The sequence below is a fragment of the Dipodomys spectabilis genome, unplaced genomic scaffold, assembly GCF_019054845.1.
Source record: "Dipodomys spectabilis isolate Male_0828 unplaced genomic scaffold, ASM1905484v1 ptg000175l, whole genome shotgun sequence".
Classification (NCBI taxonomy): domain Eukaryota; kingdom Metazoa; phylum Chordata; class Mammalia; order Rodentia; family Heteromyidae; genus Dipodomys; species Dipodomys spectabilis.
This window is the reverse complement of record NW_024870852.1, coordinates 12,213,698-12,231,064: the sequence shown is the minus strand read 5'-3', so window position 1 is coordinate 12,231,064 and position 17,367 is coordinate 12,213,698. Positions and strand designations below refer to the sequence as shown.

General features: G+C 48.0%; 1 protein-coding gene across 4 annotated transcripts in view; it reads left to right on the top strand.

Annotated features, from left to right (window-relative positions):
• The first annotated feature begins 805 nt into the window (after positions 1-805).
• The window catches only part of Ggt7 (gamma-glutamyltransferase 7), a 30,407-nt gene continuing 13,845 nt past the window's right edge, over positions 806-17,367 (top strand). For 2 of the 4 annotated variants that reach the window (XM_042694485.1, XM_042694487.1), the window contains exons 1-7: positions 806-977; positions 10,346-10,581; positions 10,868-11,019; positions 12,198-12,315; positions 13,611-13,678; positions 13,890-13,963; positions 14,281-14,477. In XM_042694485.1, coding sequence (XP_042550419.1) covers positions 809-977; positions 10,346-10,581; positions 10,868-11,019; positions 12,198-12,315; positions 13,611-13,678; positions 13,890-13,963; positions 14,281-14,477 — 1,014 coding nt within the window. In that variant the 5' untranslated portion in view covers positions 806-808. Of the gene's footprint in view, positions 978-10,345; positions 10,582-10,867; positions 11,020-12,197; positions 12,328-13,568; positions 13,679-13,889; positions 13,964-14,280; positions 14,478-17,367 lie in introns of those variants that run through there. The other 2 variants (XM_042694484.1, XM_042694486.1) reach the window with 2 other exon arrangements.

Here is a 17,367-nt window from a genome sequence, read left to right as displayed (position 1 = left end):
GACTGCAATTGGAAGAGAAATGTGAGACATACAGAGGTAAAGGAAGGGATCTCAGGTCAGAAGAGGGATTTGTTGTTTGAGGAGGGTTCTGTGGGTGGAAAAGCAGTCTGGGGTTGAAGTAGTGGCTGGAGTTTTAAAAGAGGTATACAGGTTGGGTGAAGGTGCTCCCTTAGCTTTTGAGCTCAAGGCTAGCACTCTACCTTTTGAGCCATATTCCACTTCTGGCTCCCCTGCCGCCCCCCCCCCCCCTTAGTTAATTGGAAGTAAAAGGCTCACACACTTTTCTGCCCAGGCTGGCTTCAAACCTGGAACTCAGCTTCCTGAGTTAGCTAGGATTACAGGTGAAGAGTCTGAACTGGAAAAGAGGGCTAGAGTTGGAGGCGAAGTCTGAGCTAGAAGGAAGAGCATCTTCGAATCCAAGAAGTTTGGAGTGTGATGAGTTTGGGGGTCACAGGATCTAGAGTTGAAGAGGGATTTGCGGTCAGTGAAAGCGTCTGGGGTCGGAGGGAGGTAGGGAGAGGTGACCGGGGCTGCCGGCGGAGCCGGGAGCCGCGCGCCCTCCCTCTCCCCCTCCCCGCTTCCCCCGCACTCTCCTCCCCGCTCGCATCCTCCCTGCCCGCACCTGCGTGCCCACTGCAGGCTGGCGGCGCGAAGCCGGCGGGGGCGAGTCAGACCGGGACACTGCCGAGGATGGGGGCGCCCCCTCCCGGCTGCCCAGGAGCTCAGTCCCCGCCCTCCACCCTCGCACCCCCACCCCCGCCGCTGCCACTTCCGGCAGGCGCTGCGCTTCTGGGGGGAGCGGGTGAGGATGGCGGCGGAGAACGAAGCCAGCCAGGAGAGTGCCCTGGGCGCCTACTCGCCGGTGGATTACATGAGCATCACCAGCTTCCCGCGACTGCCGGAGGATGAGCCGGCGCCCGCGGCCCCGCTGCGGGGCCGCAAGGACGAGGACGCCTTCCTGGGAGACCCCGATACCGGTGAGGCCCTCTGGCGCCGTCCCTGCCCCGCCTTGAGAGGTCCCTGGTCGTCCTGTATCCGTTGCCTCTGAGCATCCTCCCTCGGCCTCCATGTCCTTCATTCATTCGGTTCCTCCTGCACCTCCCCCTCCTCCCCTGTCTGTTAATTATCTGGTGGGGAAGGGGGTGCATGCCTGCCCCGGAGGCGTAGGATGCGACATGCGAGGCGACGCCAGGGACTGCAGTAGGAGGAACTGGGATTATTACTTCTTAGGAAGAACCAACCAACCAGGAAGGAATGCCATGCGGGAGATCCTGGGGGATCTTTGTGATCACCCGGTAAAAAGGTTCTTCTCTAGCCACAGAGGACAGGTGCAGGAGAAAAACCAAGTCAGAGGCTGCAGAGGAAGGAGAGAGTAGTGTAGGTCTGAAAGAACTTCTTCACAGCCAGGGACCGTGGTGCGGAAACATCATCTGGAGAGAATCGGAGTCCAGGGATGAGGAGAGGCCGAGTATGATTCCCCTGTGTCTGGGAGTACTGGGTACTGGGAGACAGGGGGGATGGACTGCATGACCTCTCAAAGTCCTTGGGGACTAGAGTGCCTTTGCTGCCTGATGAATTACTCTACCGCTCCTCTGGAGCCATGGATCTGGCTGGAATTTTAGTAAGCGACCCTGATCCCCAGGATCCAAATTTTATGGTGTTCTCATTCTCAGCCTTCTCTGCAGGAACTGTAAAAAAAAAAAGGGGGGGGAGGGGGGTCCAGGCAGGGGGAAAGACCAGGTTTGGGAGAGAGCTGGAGCCAAGAGCATTCCTTCCTTAGTGCTTTTTCTCCATATGGCTCAGCTGTATGTTCACTTCCATGCTTCATCCTCCATCCCCCAGCCCTCTTTCTCTAAACGTCACTTCCTGGCATTAGAGCATCCTTCTGCTTGACTCTTCCTCCCAGTGCTGACAGTTGAGCCTCATCCCCTGGTAGATGCTGCTTCTCTGGCCCAACTCTCTCTGGCCTGGCTCTTACATAGTTGCTCCCTGTCCAACAGCCCCCAATTTTCAGAATTCCCTATTTACAACTTTCTGGCAATCTGGCCTGGGCTAGTATCCTAAGTCTTCAGCTGGCTAGACTGTACTGTACCTGGGATGGGGATGAGAGAATAGTGAGTGTGGAGGATTTGGGGTCACAAATGTCAGGACTGCAGATCCACGCTTCTTTTCTAGGGGGAGTGGCCTTGGAATCAGGAGGTAGCTGGAAGAGGATGAGAAGAGGTGTCCTTGTTGGATACCAGCCTGAAGCCAGGGCTTTTATTCAGAGGTCAAGAATGATGCTTCTGGTTCTAGCATTTCCTGACTCACTGTGTTACAGTAGGACCTATACTGGGCCTTCGTTTTCTCTTCCAGCTTGGAAGAATGCCTTTCTCTCCTAACCTAGAAACTGGGCTCCCTTAATATGTTTTCTCCTAATACCCCTATAAATGTCACAGCACCTATAAAAACTTGTGATGATTTATTTACACAATAATGTGATTAGCCCCAGAAGGGCAGGGATGATGACTATTTTATTATATTTCTCATCCTCCAGCACAGTGTTGGACACTTTGTAAGTAATTGTTGAATTAATTTTTAAAAATGAAAGTTCCAAACTCTCAGGGAATAATACCTTAAGGGGTTCACTCCAGACTCTGCCCAGCTGTACAAAAATCTACCCGAAACCCTGGTCACCTGAGCATCTGGGAACTTGAAACTTAACACAAAACTCCAAGATTCTCAGGGACTTACTTTGTTCTAAGGCAAGAGTTCCAAGGACCTTGCCATCATTTTGGTATGTGGTTCAATGCTATGTCACCTAACCCTGCTTCCAAGTTCCTAGGAGCCCTTGGTCCAGCCTGATGGCTAAGAGGCCTTCTAGATTCTCAACTTAATAGTGCCACCTAGTGGTACCACTTAATCCTCTTAGGGCCATTAGTGCCAGGGGTCCCCCATTAGAGGCACTGTGGAAAATAGAGCACCCCAAGATTGGGAAATAGCTCCAAGTTTATGTGTGCCTTCCTCTCCCAGCCTCCAGATGTCCTGCAAGTGCCCCTACCTTCAATACATTCTATGCTGAACTCATCATTTTTTCCGCAGTCCTGTTCTTCCTCTAATATCAATGACACTGCCATTCAACCCATCTCCAAATTAGAAGCCCAGGATACACCTTCTTGCCAAACGCTAACTTCCAGAAGGTTATCAGATGCTCTCTATACCAAATCCCTTCATATCCTGTGATCACCACTGTTGCCTGCCCCACTAGCCTCACATGCCTGTGTATGCCTCTGCACTCACCCTCATCCATCCACTTCCCTGCATTTCTGGTCTGCATTTCTGGTCATATCACCATCTGGCTCAGAAATATATTTTCAGTTTGTTTATTTATTTATTTTTGTTGGTTGTGGGGCTTGAACTCTGGGACTCGGCACTGACCCTGAGCTCTTCAGCTGAAGGCTAGTGCTCTCTCTACCACTCGAGCCACAGCACCATTTCCTGGCTCAGAAATACATAGTGAGCTTTTCCTTAAGATTAAGGAAGTCTGGACACTGGTGGCTCACGCCTGTAATCCTAGCTACTCAGGGGGCCGAGATCTGAGGATCATGATTCAAAGCCAGTCCAAGCAGAAAAGTCTGTGAGGTTCTTATCTACAATTAACCACCAGAAAACCCGAAGTGGCACTATGGCTCAAGTGGTAGAGCACTCACCTTGAGCTGAAGAGCTCAGGGACAGAGCCCAGGACCAGAGTTCAAGCCCCATGACCGACAAAAACAAACAAAAAAATAGGCTGGGCACCAGTGGCTCATGCCTATAATTGTAGCTACTCAGGAGGCTGAGATCTGAGGATCGCAGTTCAAAGCCAGCTGGGGTAGGAAAGGCTGTGGAACTCTTATCTCCAATAAACCACCAGAGAATCAGAAGTGGTGCTGTGGTGCAAGTGGTAGAGTGCTAGCCTTGAGCTGAAGAACTGAGGGACAGTGCTCAGGCCCAGATTTCAAGCCCCATGACTGACAAAAAAAAAAAAAGTAAAGAAGCCAGGTGTGACCTCAGTCTTCAACAGAGATCTCACTCTTGAACTTCGTACTTACATAATCAACTCTAGTCTAGATTCTTTTTTTTTTTTTTTTGGCCAGTCCTGGGGCTTGAACTCAGGGCCTGGGCACTGTCCCTGACCTTCTTTTACTCAAATCTAGTGCTCTACCACTTGAGCTCTACCACAGTGTTACTTCTGGCTTTTTCAGTTTATGTGGTCCTGAGGAATCGAACCCATGGCTTCATGCATTCTAGGCAGGCACTCTACCATTAAGCCACATTCCCAACCTCTAGATTCTTTTGTTATCGAACAGTTACATCTCAAAAAGGATTTTTGCGGGGAGGAGGGTAGTACTGGGGTTTAACTCTAGGCCTCCCACTTAACAACATCCCAGCCCTTTTTACTTTAGTTATATTTGGAGATAGGGTCTCACACCTTTGTCCTTGACAGCTTGACTCACAATTCTCTTATTTATACTTTCCACTGGGATGACAGATACATTCTAGTACACCCAGCTTTATTGATTGAAATGGGGGTCTTACGAACTTTTTGCCCAGGCTGGCCTTGAACCATTATCCTCCTGATCTCTACTTCCTATGATTACATACCTAATCTACTGTGCCTGGCTTAAAGGAGAATTTTATTGGGTAGCATGACTGAAAAACATAGGAATATGGTGCTTCAAGTATAAATGGATTTAAGTGTCTAAAAAGGAATTAATGTCCTCTTGGGTTCTGCTTTCCTTTTTGTAGGCACTATCAGAAAGCCCTCATTTGGGGAACAAGATATCCCCAACAACTATGGGCTTACGTTCTATCAACCTGGGAACCTAGACAGAAAGAGAACTTTTCTCTTTCCCAACAATCCTATTAAAACAACCAAGTTTGAGTCTTACCAGCCTGGTGTGAGTCTCATGCTTATCCTTGAACAAATCAATGTATAGAGATGTCTGTACAGATTAGCAAGACCAGGACTATTAATTATTCTGGGAAAGGATGAAAGGAGCTGACTGAAGGAGGGGAAAGGAAATTGCCTAAAAGAAAATTGAATGGCTGGGTGCTCGTGGCTCACGCCTGTAATCCTAGCTACTAGGAGGCTGAGATCTGAGGATCGCAGTTCAAAGCTAGCGTAGGCAGGAAAGTCTGAGAGACTCTTATCACCAATTAGCTACCAGAAAACCAGAAGCAGTGCGGTGGCTCAAGTGGTAGAGTGCTCGCCTTGAGCTGAAGAGCTGAGGGGGGACAGCACCCAGGCCCAGAGTTCAAGTCCCACTACTGACAAAAAAAAAGAAAAAGAAAGAAAGAAAAAGAAAGTTGAATTGAGAATGATGCAAATATGCTGCCCACTAGACCAGCTTCTTCCACGCAGCTATCCTAGGACCCTACAAATTGAAAATAGTCAAAATTAAGCGTATTATTTTTCTCCCCAAAGACTTGTTTCTTCCAGCCCTAAACTAACTTTTTCCCACTGTCCTATTGTTGTTCTTGTTGTTGTTATTGCCAGTCCTGGGGCTTGAACTCTGGGCCTGGGCGCTGTCCCTGAGCTCCTTTTGCTCAATGCTAACACTATACCACAGGAACCACAGTGCTGCCTCCTACTTTTTCTGTGATTAATTGCATATAAGAGTCTCCAAAAGGGCTGGGAAGGTGGCTCAGTGGTAAAGTGCTTGCTTTGCATGCATGAGGCTCTGGGTTCGATTCCTCAGCACCACATAAGCAAAAAGAAAAAGCCGGAAGTGACGCTGTGGCTCAAGTGGTAGAGTGCTAGCCTTGAGCTGAAGAGCTGAGGGACAGCGCCCAGGTCCAGAGTTCAGGCCCCACGACTGGACCACCCCCCCAAAAAAAAAAAAGAATCTCAAAGAGCCAGGCACCAGTGGCTCATGCCTGTAAGCCTAGTTACTCAGGAGGCTGAGATCTGAGGATCATGGTTCAAAGCCAGCCAAAGCAGGAAAGTCCATGAGACTCATCTCCAATTAGCCACCAGAAAACCAGAAGTGGCTCTATGTGGTTCAATTGGTAGGGTCCTTGCCTTGAGCTGAAAAGCTGAAGGATAGCATCTAGGCCCAGAGTTTTAAGCCCTACGATTGACAAAAAAAAAAAAAAAAGTCTCAAGGAATTTCCTGTCTGGGCTGGCTTCAAACCAAGATCCTCAGATCTCAGCCTCCTGATCATTTAGGATTACAGGTGTGAGCCATTGGCATCCAGCCTGTTGTTATTCTTGTATGTCAGTGAAATCAATGGTAATATTACTCAGCATACATAATAAGTACTCACCAATTTTTAATGCATATTCTTGTTGTTTTTCTTATTTTTTCTCTCTTCCTGGTAAATATTTTTGCTGAATAAATGAATAACTCAATGATGGACTGGTAGGTTAGAGTCTTTTTTTTTTTTTTTGTCAGTCCTGGGGCCTGAACTCTGGGCCTGGGTGCTGTCCCTCAGCTCTTTAGCTTAAAGCTATGTCCCATCACTTGAGCCACAGTGCCACTTCTGGCTTTTTTCTGCTTATGTGGTGCTGAGGAATTGAACCCAGGGCATCATGCATGGGAGGCAAGCACTCTACCACTGAGCCAACTTCCCAGCCCAGTATAGAGTCCTTTTTTTTTTTTTTTTAATTGTGAAATTACTGTACAGAGGGGTTACAATTACATGGTAGGATAGAGTCTTTAAAAAATATATATTTATGTAGTATTGAGGAATCAAACTCAAGGCCTCATGCATGATAGGCAAGCATCTACCACTAAGCCACATTCCCTGCCAGGATAGTCTTAAATTGATCCAGTTGTGATGGGGTCCTTTCATCTTCTCATGACTCTATAGATCTATAGAAGTGCCTAGAAATAACTAAAATTAATTTGTAAGGTTCATTTTTGAAAATGGAAATGGCTCTTGGTGTCACCTGGAACAATGAAAAGGGGCTTTCAATTTACTTCCACTGACTTTTTCTTTTTTTTGGTCGTGGGGCTTGAACTCTGGGTCTGGGCGCTGTCCTGCACTCTTCAGCTCAAGGCAAGCACTCTACTGCTTGAGCCACAGCGCCACTTCCGGTTTTCTAGTTTATTGGAGATAAGAGTCTTTCTGATGTTCCTGCCCAGGCTGGCTTTAAACCATGATCCTCAGATCTCAGCCTCCTGGGTAGCTAGGATTACAGGCATGAGCCACCGGCGCCCGGCTCCACTGACTCTTGAGTTTCCCACGTGTCCATGTTATGACCTTAGACTCAGCCTCAGTTTCCTCATTTGTAAAATAGAAAAGGTGGGGTCTACTATAAAGTCATAGGAACACTTCAATGAAGGACTATATTCAAAATGCCTGGTTTATGATCAACATTAATAAATTGAAGTTCAAAACCTTTTCTTACACTTTTTTTGGTACTTCTAAGGGCCATCAAGATTTCTGTTTCCATGGGTATTTAATATCTCTTTGTTGAATGAATTTTAATTTTATTTACAGAGTATGGTATTGAGGGTTACAGGCAAACATGATAAACTAAGGGAGATTCACAGAATATAAACTTAAAAAATCCGTGGGGCACTGGTGGCTCAAGGCTATAATCCCAGCCACTCAAGGAGGCTGAGATCTGAGGATCACGACTCAAAGGCAGATTGAGCAAGAAGGTCCATGAGACTCATCTCCAATTAACACCAGAAAACAGGAAGTGGCACTGTGGTTCAAGTGGTAGAGCACTGCCTAGCCCTGAAGAGCTCAGGGACAGCGTCCATGCCGACAGTTTGAGCCCCATGACCAAAAAAGTAAATAAATAAGTCCATTCTCATTATCCCCTAGTTTATTCTCCAGACTGCAGTCAGAGAAATACAAAACAAATGGCTTGCTTAAAACTATGGGTAGGAAGCCAGGCACTTGTGGCTCATGCCTGTAATCCTAGCTACTCAGGAGACTGAGATTTGAGGATCTAGGTTCAAAGCCAGCAGGGGCAGGAACATCCATGAGACTCTTTTTTTTTTTTTTTTTGTCGGTCGTGGGGCTTGAACTCTGGGCTTGGTCACTATCCCTCAGCTCTTCAGCTCAAGGCGAACGTTCTACCGCTTGAGCTACAAGATCACTTCCAGTTTTCCAGTGGTTTATTGGAGATAAGAGTCTCACAGACTTTCCTGCCCAGGCTGGCTTTGAACCGTGTTCCTCAGATCTCAGCCTCCTGAATAGCTAGAGTTACAGGCATGAGCCACCGGTGCCTGGCTTCTGTGAGACTCTTATCTCTTATTAACCACCAGAAAACCAGAAGGTGCTATGGCTCAAGTGGTAGAGCACTGGCCCTGAGCTCTTCAGCTCAGGGACAGCGCCCAGGCCCAGAGTTCCAGCCCCATGACCAACAAAAAACAAAACAAAACTGTGTATAGGAGTGATCTCTTGGTAAAATCCAAGCTTCTCACAAGGCCCATAGGGTCCAGGAAATGAGATCTAGCCTCCATCTTTATTTTTTCTCCTTTCCTGCTATATCAGAGCCACCAGATATTGGTTATTTCTCTTCTCTTCTTTCCCTTTTTCTTTCCCTTCCTTTCTTCTGTTCTTCTTTTCTTCCTTCCTCCTTTTTTTTTTTTTTTTTTTTTTTGTCAGTTGTGGGGGCTGAACTCTGGGCCTGGTGCTGTTCCTCAGCTCTTCAGCTAAAGGCTAACGCCCTACCACTTGAGCCACAGTGCCACTTCCGGCTTTTTTTCTGCTTATGTGGTACTGAGGAATCAAACCCAGGGCCTCATGCATACAAGGCAAGCACTCTACCACTGAGCCAACTTCCCAGCTCTTTCTTTTTGGTGATGGTCTTGTGGTTGAACTCATAGCCTGGACCCTGTCCCTAAGCTTTGTTGCTCAATGCTAATGTGTGGGCCACAACTCTACTTCTAGCTTTTTTGGTGCTTAATTAGAAATAAGAATCTCTGGGCTTTGAATCATGATTTACAGATTTCAGCCTCCTGAATAACTAAGATTATAGGTGTGAACCACCAGTACCCAGAGCTCTGTGTGTGTGTGTGTGTGTGTGTTGGTCCTGTGTGTGTTGGTCCTGGGGCTTCAACTCAGACCCTCAGACCCTGGGTGTTGTCCCTGAACTTCTTTTGCTCAAGGCTAGCACTCTACCACTTAAGCCACAGTGCCACTTCCAGTTTTTCTAGTCATTTATTGCCAATGATCTTCCAGACTTACCTGCTCAGGCTGGCTTTGAACAGTGATCTTCAGATCTTAGTCTCCTGAGTAACTAGGATTACAGGCATGAGCCACCTCGAGCCCAGGTGGTTATTTCTTTCTAATGTGCCAAAGTTATTCCCACATTAGGGCCTTTGTACTTGTTCCTCCCTCTTTCTCAAACATTCTACATATTCTCTCCTTGTTTTACTTGTGGCTAGGTCCTCTTGCTTCAGTTCTCAGCTCAAATGTCACTTCCTCAATGAGGCCTTCCTGATTTTCCCCTGTAAGCAGCCTTCTCTCCACTGCCATTCTCTTTTCATTTTAGTGTGTGTGTGTGTGTGTGTGTGTGTGTGTGTGTGTGTCTGTGTGTGTCTGTGTGTCTGTGTGCGCGCACACAATTCACCTCAGGATCTTTTTTGGTTATTTTGCTCAAGGCTGAAGCTCTATCACTTGAGCTACAGCTCCACTTCTGGCTTTTTGCTGGTTAATTGGAAATAAGAGTGTCGTGAACTTTTCTGCTCAGGCTGGCTTGTAATCAGGATCCTCACATCTCATCCTTGAGTAGCTAGGATTAGAGGTGTGACTCACCAGTGTGTGGCACTATCCTCTTTTTTTTGTCTTAGCACCTGTCACAACTTGTAATTATACACTCCTTTGTTTACTTGCTCCTGGCTTTCATCCTCCACTGGCCTGTGAACGACATGAGGGCAGGAACTACCCATTTCCAATTAGCATCTAGCACAGGTCTAGACACAATAGGCTTTTCTGTTTTGTTGAATGAATGGATCCACGGAGCAAGGTTAGAAGCCAGGTTCTGCTTGGTCGCTGTGTCCTGGCACAGAAAGTTGATGCTCAACCGAAGACAGGATCTGGTTACCAGGAAGAGCTAAACCTCCTCTCAGCCCTGTGTCCTGATTCCAGGAAATTTGGGCTTGGTACCAGCCACAGGCTGGAATCCAGCCGTTGCTCACTTGGTGGGAGGGGGGGGTTCCCCTGTTTTCTTGCCAGCCGGGATCGCCAGCCTGGGCCAGCCCTGGGGTGTGTCCCAGAGGCTGGCCAAGTGAGCCAGGCTGGCTGGTGGGGTTTGAGTGGCAGGGGCGGGGCGGCAGGGCATCGCTGAGCGCTCCGCCCCAGGACCAGGTAGGAGGTGCCCTCACCGACCCCCACCCCCCACCCCGCCGCCCTGCTGCAGACCCGGACTCCTTCCTGAAGTCGGCCAGGCTGCAGCGGCTGCCGTCCTCGTCGTCGGAGATGGGCAGCCAGGACGGGTCGCCGCTGCGGGAGACGCGCAAGGACCCGTTCTCCGCGGCCGCGGCCGAGTGCTCCTGCCGCCAGGACGGGCTCACGGTCATCGTCACGGCCTGCCTCACCTTCGCCACGGGTGTCACGGTGGCGCTGGTCATGCAGATCTACTTCGGAGACCCCCAGGTGAGGGGAGCCCAAAGGATCGGGTGGGAGCAGAAATGGGAAGGGGCAAATGAATGGTGACTTGGGAGAGGAAAGTCCCAAAGGGAAGGGCTCTGGAGCAGGGGAGAGGCAGAGGGGACTCCATCAGGTAAGTAAATGAGACAAGGTAAGGGAGTGGGGGAAAGCCAAGGGGACGAGAGGGAAAGGCTTGCCTCCCAGCCCCTGCAGAGGTTCTAGGGTTCGTGGAGGTAGCCTTAGGCAGGCCGAGGGCCCCTCCTGTCCCTAAGGGTCCTCTCTCCCCTTTCAGATCTTCCAGCAGGGAGCTGTGGTGACCGATGCAGCCCGCTGCACAGCACTGGGCATGGAGGTGCTCAGTAAACAGGGTTCTTCGGTGGACGCAGCCGTGGCAGCAGCCTTGTGTTTGGGGATTGTGGCTCCACACAGTTCTGGCCTGGGCGGGTAAGGAGCTGGGTAAGAACCCAGTGGAGGCCTGGTTCTCTCCCCCCCACACCCTCCTCCACCTCCCCAGGCCCATTTGTCTCCTGGTCTGTAAGGCCTCCTCTGTGGAGATGGAGAGGTCTCCTGGGCAGAGGAGAAACTGAGTCCCAACTCCTTGAGTTTTCTCTTTCTTTATCCAATTTTGCTCCTTTTCTTCCTGGATGGTTTCAAAACAGCAAAGCTATCATGTGGAACATATGGAAGTGTATTCACAAACATTTTTTTTCCTTCTTTTCTCCCTCCCCCCCCCAAAGGAAATTTGTAAACTGTAAAGCAAAGTACACAATGAAACATCCTGTCCCCAAATGAGACTTCAACTTTTAGATTCGTAGATCCAGGCCAGTCTAATGACAATCTAATGTCTTCCAAAAATACATTCCAGGCTAAGAACTTTTAAAACTGAGTTTACAAATTGGCCACTCATGGTCCGTACCTCCAGCACACAGACTGGCTTGGTTGGCACACTGGAAAATTATTTTTAATAGTTTGCTATTGTTCAAAGGCTGAGAAGTTTTCATAAAATTCCAGATTTCCATCTCTTGAGCAACCAGGAGCTCTGGTAACACAGATCCTATATTCTTACTGACTGCAATTATGCAGCTGCTTCCCAAAGCTGAGGCAGGGGTTGACCTCTTGGCCACACTTCCCACTACTCTACCACTCAGCTCTCAGGCTTTTCCTGGTTTGCTACTCTTATCAGACGTATTTAAGCCTCAGAAAAAGAACATCTTAAAGTCCATACCTTGATTCCTGCAAAACCAGCCCTCCAGGCTCTACTAAAGAAATTCCCCTTTTGGCTTTACACAATCTATCCTTACATAATGCAGTCCTGGGGGAGGGGGAGGAGGCATACCAAGTAGTCAGGTGCAGGAAGCTGGCAAGGGTCCTGATCTGGTCTAGGATGGGGGTGGGGGTGGGAAGGTAGAACATCCTGCTCTTCCAGTCTCTGAGTTTTCCCTATTCAGGGATTAAAGTCTCTAGTAATCTAGGTCCCCTATTCCAACCCCTTTGGTTCCCCCTTCATAGGGTGACCTGATCCAGGTTGACAAACTAAGCCTACAACTCTCACCACAGGGGACTGAGAGGAGGCACGTTAATCATTCAGAGAGTTGGCATGTTATTATCTGTGTCTCTCCCAGTGGAGGTGTGATGCTGGTACATGACATCCGGCGAAATGAGAGCCACCTAATTGATTTCCGGGAGTCTGCACCAGGAGCCCTCAGAGAAGAAGCCCTGCAGAGATCCTGGGAGACCAAGGTGGGGGCTCTGGTGAGAGGAGCGGGCTCACGGGGGAGCAGAAGGGCAAGGGGCACCCCGTTTCACTGCCCTTCTGCTAATCCAAGTATGAATTTGCTGAGTACCTATTATGTGGTTAGGGAAAAGAGTTGATCAGAACATTCTTAGGCTATAGGAAGACAGCCCCTCCTAGCTCCAAAACAAAATAATGAACAATGCTAGCACTGATGGCTCCTACTTATAATCCTAGCTGGTTAGGAGGTTGAAATCTGAGGATTGCAGTTCGAAGCCAGCCCAGGCAGGAAAGTCCATGAGATTCTTATCTCCAATTAGCCACCTGAAAGTCAGAAGTGGAGCTATGGGTCAAATGGTAGCGTGTGAGCCTTGAGCAAAAAAACCATAGCCAAGCCATAAGTTCAAGTCCTAGTACTGGCATCATCATAATAATAATGATAAAAAAATTCAGACAATGGATAAAAAGATAATATTGAAACATCTTACTTCTCTGGTAGTTTCACCTGTGTGGAACTTAGGAAGTGAAAGGTCACTGAATATTCTGAGATGTCATATAGTTGCTGCAGTAAAACTCACTATATCTCATCTGAACCTGGTGACTATAACCAGCTTGTGAGTAGAGAAGAACTGCTAGAGGAAAATCCACAATTGGCTGAAAGCCAAAAAGGAACTAAAATAACAGAAAAGTAGGTATTTAAATCACAGCTCAGAGTGATGGTGGTCTGAAGCTGAATTGGTTAAAGGAAGGTCCCTTGTCTGCCATTTTAAAAACCAAGGGTAACTATTATTCAGTGTAACAGATTTCCTTTTATTTATTTATTTTTCCTTGCCAGTCCTGGGGCTTGAACTCAGTGCCTGGGCACTGTCCCTGAGCTTCTTTTGCTCAAGGCTAGCACTCTACCACTTAAACCATAGTTCCACTTCTGGCTTTCTCTGTTTATGTAGTACTGAGGAATCAAATCCAGGGCTTCATGCATGCTAGGCAAACACTCTACACTAAGCCACCTTCCCAGCCCAACAGATTCCTTTCTAAACTGGTTTTGTCTCGGTTCTTGAAAGGATTTGCTTGTTCATTAAATCCTTCAACTATGGTAGATAAAGGCCTTTCTCATTTGTATGTAGGAAGTCAGGGAAATGGGAGGGATACCTGCCCAGGAAAACTTGTCCATCCCCTGGGATACTTGGCCTGTGTCTCTCCCCTGTGCCAGCCATCCCTGGCTTGGGGCTCTGCGGAGTTCAGCCCAGCCCCCCCCTTCCAGTGACCTGGTCTCCTCTCTCCCTCGCCTGCCCGCCTTGCCCAGCCTGGGCTCTTGGTGGGGGTCCCCGGAATGGTGAAAGGGCTACATGAAGCTCATCAGCTCTATGGCAGGTAAAGACCTTCCTTTGGGGACCAGGGGCCCCTGCCTGCATCTCTCCTTGGGTGGCCTTCTCCTACCCTCCTCGATTCTTGCCTTCCCAACTTCCCCTCCTAATATCCCCTTCCCTTGCCAGGACTCTCCTTCCTAGGAACCCCCCTTCCCCCAGGACCCCTCCTCCTCCCCCCAGGACCTTCTCCACCCCCTGCTCTCCGGCCCCCTCAGGCTGCCATGGTCTCAAGTCCTGGCCTTCGCAGCAGCTGTGGCCCAAGATGGCTTCAACGTGACCCATGATCTAGGTCAGTGGGGCCTGGGCGTGGGGGTAGAGGCCTAAGGTTGATGGAGGGGGGATCCTTTGAGATTTTGGGCCCAGACCAGAGAGGACTTCCAAGTTACTCCTCAGACTTCTCTTCTCCATCCCACCCTTTACCTTTATCCACAAATGAGGGCATCTGGGAAGAGCCTATATACATCCCTGCCTTCCCTGTAACAGGCCTCTGGCGGGGTCAGAACACTTAGGGCTGGTCATCCTTCATCCATCCCACCTACTGGGCATCTTAGTCATCTGGGCTAGTCCCGTGTACCTTACCACCCAGCCTCTTCTCCTTGCCCCCAGCTCACGCCTTGGCTGAACAGCTGCCTCCTAATGCATCTGAGCGCTTCCTGGAGACATTCCTGCCATTGGGCCACCCACCACTGCCTGGCTCCTTGCTGCGTAGGCCTGACCTGGCTGAGGTACTGAAGGTACTTGGCACCTCCGGCCCTGCTGCTTTCTACAATGGTGGCAACCTTACCCTGGAGATGGTGGTCGAGGTAAGTATGAGAGTGGGGTGTGAAGATATATCCCTAAGATCCTGCTGCTAGGATGCCTCCTTCTGCCTTCCTTCCCTGCCTTTCTTTGTATAGTTTTCTGATCAGATTTGTTTGAAATTATAGAATACCCCAAATTAACCTCTAGTGTTGGAATGAGACCCGTGGTTATTAAGAACAGTTTCCTAAGGACTGAGGGGAAACAAACAAACAAACAAAAAACCTTCTTCCTGGGTAACTAACTGTCAGGGGAGATTGACAGAGGAGGCCACTACCCAATCCCAGAGACTTATTCTGAGATAGTGATGGATTCTAAGAATTCTGGTCAGTAGCCCCAAATGCCTAATGAAAAGTTATGCTCAAGAAAAGGGTAGGGGGCACAGAAATGGAGGGACAAAGGGTGAACAAATGCGCTAGACACTATTGAAAATTAACTATACAACTAGTGGATGAGAACGGGAGCAAAAAACGGGGAGAGAGGGAGAGAAGGGGGGACAGGTGCTCTTTACCTGATTTATGTAACTGTAGCTCCTCTGTACATCACCTTTATAATAACGATTTATTTATTTGCCAGTTGTGAGGCTTGAACTCTGGGCCTGGGCACTGTCCCTGGGCTCTTCAGCTCAAGGATAGCACTCTACACCATAACAACATTTCCATTTTCTGGTGGTTAGTTGGAGATAAGAGTCTCATGGACTTCCCTGCCCAGGCTGGCTTTGAACCATGGTCCTTAGATCTTAGCCTCCTGAGTAGCTGGGATTGTAGGCATGAGCCACTGGCACCGGCCTAAAATTTTTTTAAAAAGAAAAGGGTAGGGCTGGGAAGGTGGCTCAGTGGTAGAGTGCTTGTCTTGCATGCATGATGCCCTTGGTTTGATTCCTCGGCACCACATAAGCCAGAAGTGGTGCTGTGGCTCTAGTGGTAGAGTGTTAGCCTTGAGCTGAAGAACTGAGGGACAGCACCTAGGCCCAGAGTTCAAGCCTCAACCGACAAAAAAAAAAAGGAAAGAAAAGGATAGGTAGACCAACTCAGAGGTGCTCTCAACTGTGCAGTAGAGGTGTTTATATAAATCTCTGCCACATACTTGTGAGAATTAATCTAGGTATGTCATTCATTTCTGGAGTACCTATTCTGTACCAGGCCCCATACTTCATTCTGGAAATAAGGATGTGGTGATAGAATCTCATCCCAAATAGACTTACCTAGAAAGTCCAGAGTGCTAGTATTAGGTCCTTCTGGATCCACATTGTCAAGTCTCTTTCCTGCCTCCCCCCTCCCCCCACCTTGCCCAGTCCCTTGGATTTACTCTCTCAAATCATTTCTATAACTTCTCCCACCAGACTGTCCTAGGCCATTCTTCCAACAAGCTATTCCAAAGAAAGAGCATTTGTCATTCCCAGGACTCCCAACAAAAGCTTTAAGGTGTGTCTTAGTAGCTTATCAAAGGTCTCATGACTATTACTAAGCCAGTCATCATAGCACAGAAAGAAAAGTTCTGATTGGCTAGGCCTGGATCATTTGCTCTCATTTGGAACAGGAAATGGAGATACTAACAAAGACCATCAGAGTTTTGTGTTTTTTTTTTTGGGTCCGGTCATGGGGCCTGAACTCTGGGCCTAGGTGCTGTCCCTCAGCTCTTCAGCTCAAGGCTAGCACTCTACCACTTGAGCCACAGCGCCACTTCCAGCTTTTTTCTTATGTGGTGCTGAGGAATCGAACCCAGGGCCTCGAGCATGCAAGGCAAGTGCTCTACCACTGAGCCACCTTCCCAGCCCCCGTCAGAGTTTTAAAAGAAAATACATACATACATACATGAATAAATGTGAGTTGATTAATTTGGGGCTTGAACTCAGGGCCTGGGAGCTGTCCTAAGTTTTATTTTGTTCAAAGCTAGCAGTCTACCACTTGAGAGACACTTCTGGCTTTTTCTGAGTAATTTATTGGAGGTAAGAGTTTTCATAGGTTTTCTGCCCAAGCTGGCTTCAAACTAAGATCCTTAGATCTCAGCCTCTTCAGTAGCTAGGATTGCAGGCATGAGCTACCAGTGCCCGGTTCAATGTGTAGTTCTGTAAGGGTAAAGAAGTCAAAGGATTTAAGTTTTCAAAGGTATAGAAAAAAAACCCAAAACCCAGGACCAGCAAAAAACAAACTGTTCAGTTATGTCAAGGGTCATTTAAAGTGGCCTTTTTTTTTTTTTGCCAGTCCTGAGGCTTGAACTCAGGGGCTGAGCACTGTCCCTAAGCTTTCTTGCTGAGCCACAGCTTTACCTCTGGCTTTTATGGTGGTTAATTGAAGGTAAGAGTCCCATAGTTTCCTACATATGCTGGCTTTGAGCCACAATCCTCTAATCTCAGCCTCCTGAGTAGCTAGGATTACAGGATGCATGAACCACCCCACCAGAGCTTTGCTCTGCTCTGCTCTTCTCCTTTTCTCATCTCTTCTTTTCTCTTCTCTTTCTTTCGTTTCTTTCCTTTCTCTCTTTCTTTCTTTCCTTCTTTCCTTCTTCCTTCCTTCCTTTCTTCCTTCCTTCCTTCCTTTGCTTTCTTTTTTTTTTTTCTGCAGTGCTGTGGTTGGAACTCAGGGCCTTGTACAGGGTAGACAACAGTTCTACCATTGAGCTGCATCCCCAGGATTTTAATGGCTTTCTTCATTATAATGATATGAAGAAATCAATTTTTATATTTCCTAGGCAAATACTGTTTCCCCTTTCTCTCTCTTGTAGTACATAGGGTTGGCAGGCTTCCTAAAGGCCAGGATGGTTGGTAGTTGCAGAAGGCACTTCTTTTTCTAAGGTCATATGGCTGTAATCCAGATATATATATGTATATATATATATATATATATACATATGTATATATATATATATATACGTATATATATATATATACATATA